The sequence below is a fragment of the Gobius niger genome, assembly GCF_951799975.1.
Source record: "Gobius niger genome assembly, chromosome: 18".
Taxonomy (NCBI): Eukaryota; Metazoa; Chordata; class Actinopteri; order Gobiiformes; family Gobiidae; genus Gobius; species Gobius niger.
Window position 1 is genome coordinate 12,021,365 of NC_136869.1, and position 6,901 is coordinate 12,028,265.

The 6,901-nt window shown below is 41.3% G+C and overlaps 1 protein-coding gene across 1 annotated transcript in view; it reads right to left on the minus strand.

The window, feature by feature from the left end:
- LOC306977635 (receptor activity-modifying protein 3) overlaps positions 1–4,494 on the minus strand; it is a 42,719-nt gene extending 38,225 nt beyond the window's left edge. Inside the window, exon 1 of the mRNA XM_079576036.1 lies at positions 4,162–4,494. Coding sequence (XP_079432162.1) covers positions 4,162–4,213 — 52 coding nt within the window. The 5' untranslated portion in view covers positions 4,214–4,494. The remainder of the gene's footprint in view (positions 1–4,161) is intronic.
- Between the last annotated feature and the right edge of the window lie 2,407 nt (positions 4,495–6,901).

Genomic DNA, 6,901 nt, shown 5'->3' on the forward strand with positions numbered 1-6,901 from the left:
AGAGAGGGACATACAGCAGCAGGGGAATGTGAAGGATGATCTTTTAGGTTTCTTACAAGAGTAGATAAAGTATAGCAAGTTTTATTCTCAACAATACAGCTGGGTATTCTCGACAGTGGATAGATGTTCCTTTACTTTTGTACCCAGCCTGAACATTAAAGTATTCTGCCACCGCAAGACTGTCTCTAAGTTTCTTGTTCATTTTTGTCTCTGCTAATTTTCAGATACCAAATGTTGCCGTTGGATTTAAATCTGGCGAAGATTCACGTTTAATGTTGCATGAATTTTAAAGACGACTGCTGCGTATAAAGTTACACGAGCCGACACTAAAAGCAGGGCAAACGGATATAACCTTGCTGAGATTTCCCAAGTGCGGCTGTGAAAGTCTTCAGCACGCTGCCTCATACGTCTCCTCTGGGGCTGCACGCAATAACCAGGATGATAGAAGAAAAGCAGTGGGAAGTGCGATCTTTGGATGATTCAGGGTTTTTATTGTACTGTAGATACAATAATTATGTTTTGTGTTTTGCCACCGTTTAGTTGGTCTTGTGATTTTGCAGCATATAACCTGGAATGTCCCGCAGTGTGGCTTTAACCTATGGATATTTCAAACAAAGTGACACCACGCTCAAAGATAGAAAGACAGCACAATACTCCCAAACACGCCAAACCTAAAATTCCCCTGTATTTCTCATCAAAACAAGTCTGTGATTCCAGCCCAACCTGCAGAGGGAAATTCAGAGCTGTCAGAGGAGCAGAGGGAGGCAGATAGGGGCAGACAGAGGCAGAATGAGGCAGAGAGGTATAGCAGGCCCTGCAGCCGTTCCGCGCTCTGAGAGGGAGCGGAGAGGTGTTTGTTGGGGTGAGCAGATGCTCCACAGTCTCCACTCTATCTGTGCCACAGATGGGATCTTCCCTTCTCCAGTCTCAGCTGCCACTTTCAACTCAAAGCGCTTTCAAATGACAGTGAAAAATCAGACTTTGTTCGAACTACATGCAACATATAACTTCCTATGGCTAAGCGGAAGACTACAGTGCATGAAGACAGAGTAGTGGCTTTAATAGATTAACATAAATTGAAAGAAAACTTAAAGGGTCATCAATAGAGTTGCACCTCAAGACTCAACTACTGCATCTTCTGAACTCCTCCGGCAGTGATTTATTGAGATTTTCTGCCACTGGAAACTTCCGCCAGTGATGTGTTTGCATAAGAACTGTGCAGTATCTGTTATAAATAGACAGCCTTATAACTTACCTGCTTATTTGCTTTGTGTGCAAAGAATGACGTCAAAATCTGCATGACGCCAAAATCTGCTGTTTGTCTTTTCATCAGAGACTATCTGGCCTCTTTCCACATCGCTATTTCTGCATATTTTAGCATAAGTTATCATCTCCAAGGGTTTGCATGAAAAGTGCTTCCAGTATAATGCAGTTTTCTGCTTGGTGTGCGGCGGACTCCGACTCACAGCTGTTTCATGGCACAAATCCAAAAGGCTCATCTCAAGTTTGTTACTCATGTCCCTCTCTCACACAAAATTTCCAGTGCATGAATAATTTTAAGGGTTTTTTCCCCAGACAGAAAACCTTGAAAGAATATGCTGCCTGTGTGCCTTGGTATTGTCTGATCCAGCACGTTGTCACTAATGATTTTCTGTCTCTACTTTGCTTTCCTGTCAAATAAGGCTCGTGAGGTCAAGAAATGTCCTCAAGAGACCATTTCAATGTCAGAATCAGAATAGTTTTTATTACCATGGTTTGAGACGTTTGGACACACCACACAGTGCAATAGAGCAGATTACATCCATCAGTCTGTAACTAAGCTACTGGGTCTTGTTTTTGTTCATGAGTCTGATGACAGAGGGGAAAAAACTGTTCAAGTGGCAGGATCTATGGGTCTGGATGGACCGTAGCCTCCTGCTTGAGGGGAGAGTGGTGAATAATCCATGTCCAGGGTGAGAAGGGTCAACTGTGATCCGACCCACACGCCTCCGGGTTCTGAGGGTGAACAGGACCTTGAGAGGTGGGAGCTCACAGCCATTCACCTTCTCACGCACAAGGCGCTGCACCAGGACCCGAGATGAGCCCCAGCCCGAGATGAGCCCCATGAGGGTGGTGTCGTCCGCAAACTTGATCAGTGTTACGGACTGATGAGTGGAGGTGCAGCAGTTTGTGTACAGGGAGAAGAGCTTGGGGGAAAGTACACAGCCCTGAGGAGTCGGCGGTTCGACAATGTGGCAAAGTAGTTTGAATGTTCTCCTTTTGAGAGTGGGTGTTGTCCCTCATCAATGGGCTAAAATTCGAGCTATGCACCGCTGACCTGACCAGGGAGCTAGAGACAGGTCCCCGGGCACTGCACTTTGATAGCCGACTGCTCCTAGCGGGAGGGGATAAAGTGCATACTACTTGTTTCATACTATAGCAATAGTCACACAAGCACGGAGTAAGAGTAAAAACCTTTGATTATTTCCAAACCTGGAGAGCACAGTAATCCGTGCAGTGGATACAAACAACAAAAACGAATCAATTGTTCCTTCGGAGCAAAACTGACCTTTATAATGTCCAAGTCCAGTGACGTCTTGCAACTTACGACGACTTACAAATAAACCACCACACACACATTTCATATATCAGCAATAACCCATTAAGTAAAGATGGTATCAAGTGGGATAAGAAGTGAGAAGTCCTTTGTGTTTTTTCATGTTTTGTTTTTGACATTTTGAAGATGCGTGAATTGAAAATGTGCAAAGTGCTACATGATAAGTTTCCTGTCAATTGAGATAAATCACAATATTATTCTCCCAAAGTCATCAGGCTCTAATTTAAAGTAGAAGAAGAATTTGGCCCAAGAACTACGGGGCAAAACTTGCATTGTCAGGCTCCTGCGGATGCCGCTCATTCCAGGCAGCGCAGCTTTGAACGATCACAACTTTATCATTAACGTAAGCCAACAGAGCGTCACCTCAAAACCAAAACACTGCGTTACGTGTTGACAGTTGCATTGTGTGCTCGTGCGAAGCCGATTCACCACCTCGCACTTCCCTGAATCACATGTAATATAATTTCATCCATGAGTTGGTCCCTGTAGCTGCGGGTTAACGAGGCACGCAGCGGTATAGGGATATAGGTCAGGTATGTCCAGTGGGCCATGAGCGCTGGTGCTCCTGCCGTAGAAAGTTCAAGTGGAGTAAAGTGATACGAAGGGAAATCATTTGATACAAAGAGGAGGGGTCGCACAACACTCACAATTTGAATCAATTAGCAAATGAAGAGCGCTTCTTGTTGAGGTTGTCCAATATTCTTTGCAAACGTCAGCATATTATTTTTCTGCGTTGTCTTATTATAAAAGCAGCCAACCATGTATATAAGACTTCTACAAACATGCGCCAAATGTGTATTATTCTGTTTTTTTGTTTTGCTGTTCATGGTTTAGCAGTTTTTTCTTAAATGTTAATGTGTCTGGTAATATACACAAAGAACTGGAAAAAAAAACTTGTCAGAAAACGTTGATATTATTCCAAAATTGTGCCGCTGCTAAATTGAGTATCACAGAACCGTTCCTTTTTAGTTCAGTAACGTATTTTATGCACAGTAGTATGGAAATTGTATTATTCTTTATGCAAATGTGACTTCTTTTTATGCATTTCCCTTCATCCCTTTATGCATCATTGAAAGAGTGGGTCGTTTACTGTTTAAAAACAGCACAACAAAAAGAGGGACTCTCAAAGTTAAGGTGGACATTGTTGTGATGTGGATGCTTTCATCTGCATTCTCACTCTAAAGATCAATAAATCAAAGTGTTCTTCATATTACTTTGATGAAAACAGGATTGCTTCTTTAATTACCTCAGTACTTAGGTAGAAAGATGAAGTATGGACAGTGTGAATACGTTGGTTCCATATTAACAACATTTAAAGGCAACCACAAAAAATGATTCGCTTTGTGGCTTCAGCATATTAGAATATATACTTAATAAATAAATATATAGGAACAAAGACCTCTCTTCTGTCTATGTATGTTTTATTGAATTGCTCCGTTCTTTACAGGCTATATAATTTGATGATGAATGTTGGGTGGATGTAAACCCTAAGTGCTAAGCACCTGCTCCTGCCCTGTACAGTATATCCCTATTGTGTGAAAGAGACACAGTAAAATCGGACTTACCCAAGATCCCAACAAAGAAAAGTTTGAGCACCACGATCTCATTTGTATCCATCACTGAGGAGGAGCGGTCCAGTCCGACTTTGTGGGTGAAAACCTCAGCTATGTGCGTCTGAGGCGAATCATCATCATTGTTATCCACAAATAAATGGCGCGAGTTCCGTCATGCTGCCCGAACAATTAAGAGCTCATCTGATGGGAAGCCAGCCACACAAAATGTTGAGAAACAAAGCAAAAAAAAAAAAATTACAGGATCCCAGAAAGAGAAACAAAAAGAGAGAGAGGACAGAGAGATTCCCAGGGTGCGCGTGCTCTCGTGATGAGCGCGTCTCCTCGTGTGCGCAGCAGGACCATTACCGCTGTCCTGCATCTTTACAGCGAGGGGAGGAGGGGGAGAGAGGAGGGGGAGGGTCCTGAGCGGGATTACGGGACTGTCCTGTCAATGCACGCATGCTGATCACATTATAAAGTGTGCAGCCAGACAGACAGAATGGGTGATTTTTTATGAATAACGTAAAATTATATAAATCGTTCAACAATGCGCATATTAATTGTTTTAGTTGATTAGTTGATTGTTTTTTGAGAGTCAGAAGTGTAAAAGGGTCATGTGCAAGTGCGCGCGCTGGTTGAAGCGCCACTCGCTAAACCAATGTGGACGAACATCTCCCTCTAGCGACTGGCGTTTGCATTACAGGCCCATAGTGGAACAATGACACGCGCTGTTACTAGAAGTGGGTTGGGCACATCTGAAGGCTACTCTGTGAAGTCATGGAACCTAATGGAAAGTAACAATGTAAGAAGTACAAATTATAGGTACTTTTACTTTACTTAAGTACATTTTATGATGAATACTTTTTACTTTTACTACATTTTAGAGCCTGTATCTGTACTTCTAATCCACTACATTTTTAAACCAAAGTGACCTCTCTACAATTAACTGGTTTAGTCCCAGTTTAGGCTTAGTGGTTTACTCCTCTAGACCTTGTTTAGATCTGGTTTAGACCTAGTTTAGTCCGGGTTTAGACCTGGTTTAGTTCCTGCTTTCGACCTGAGTTAGTGGTTTACTCCTTTCGACCTGGTTTGAATCAAATGGAAAAATACTTCTACTTTCTACTTATGAAATACATTTACAATGCATACTTTTACATTCATCAGATACTTTTACTTTTGTACATTTTGGTCTGCACTTGTACTATAGTAAAGAATATTGAGTACTACCACTGCTAATAATACAATGCAGTGTTCAAAAGAGGGGTTAAACAAGTTTGATTTCTGTGTTAAATCGGCATCAGAAATTATATTCAAATGATTAAATGAACGACTACTTTTGATATGACCAATAATTTAATATTACAATGTGCAAATGTTAAAGGCCTTAAACATATTTGGTCTTCAGGCTAAATTGTAAACGCTGACATTTGTGGGATAAAGGCCTTTGTGCACATGTTGACCTCACATCTTGGGTCACAGATTTGCTCATGTTAATGGGATATTTTGCACTCAGCCGATACCTTTAGTGGCAAAATTAAACCAGCGCCCTCTACCTGTAGGCCCAACTTTCATCAGCTAATCGTGAAGAGATTTGTCATAATATTTTAGTACCTGTTAACGACATTAAGGCCAAGTGAGACTGCACCTTTTGAACATTCTCTAAAAACCGCACTGTCTTATTATAATCCAAAGTAAAAGTACACATCAAAGGAAGAAAGGTGTTTACTTCCTCTCTTCCCACCTTTAGATTTACGACTATGTCCTTTTACGGGTGTGGTTCACATTCCAAAATAGTTCAAGGTTGACAAAAGACAAACTGTTTTGAAGACTGTGCATGGGGCCTTTATAGAGGAAGTAAACGCGACATGTTGGAGTCTGAAAATGCAATTCAAGAAAATTGTCACGCTTTGTTTTTTTCTTTAATGATTTATGCACAGAGGGACATGAAGCCTAAAGGGGTTTTGCACAATCTTAAATCATCTCACTCAGACACTGGAAATGTCACAAAAATCATTCAGGCACCTGCATTCCTTTCTGACACTCGTCTATTCAGCTCCTTGAACCTTTTTGTTATAAGATGTGGTCCATTGTAAAAGCCGATAAAAACCTAACAGGAAATGCATCTCATTAGGGTCATGTCATGTTTTTCTTTTTCTTTAATGATTTATGCACAGTTTTTTAAATCGAGGGCCGCATATTGAAGTTCATAGCGTTGATGGCCACAAACCGGTGGTCAATGCAGTGAAACATTGAACTGGATGCATTTAAGAGATGTTTTAACTGTGTCCCAAACCTTTATTTATACGTGGAAGCTTAAAAGGATAGTTCAGGATTAGGGCCTCATTTCCTAGTTATCCAGAGTGTTGTTGATTTCTGGAGATATATATTTTTAAAATTCATGCAGTCCTTATATTCGAGGAGTTTAGCGGTGCTAGGCTAGTGCTAGGCTAGTGCATGTCTATGGTAACTAGTAGCCTGCATTAAAAACCTCTTCAAAATCATGGGGTCGTCCTCCAAACGTCGCCATATCTGATTTGTAGAAAGCTCCTTTGTGAATTCCACGTGTAGTAATGCGGCCGCAGGTAAACAAACTACTGTAGATCCGGTAACCTAGCAGATCACTCCACCGCAGCGTAGCTTACAATTAGGAAGCTGATGCTGTTCAAATATAAATTATTTTAAAAGCAAAATGGTTATATTTCAAAAATTAGTCAACACAGACATTTAAATGGGTAGTCTGGTGTTATAAGTG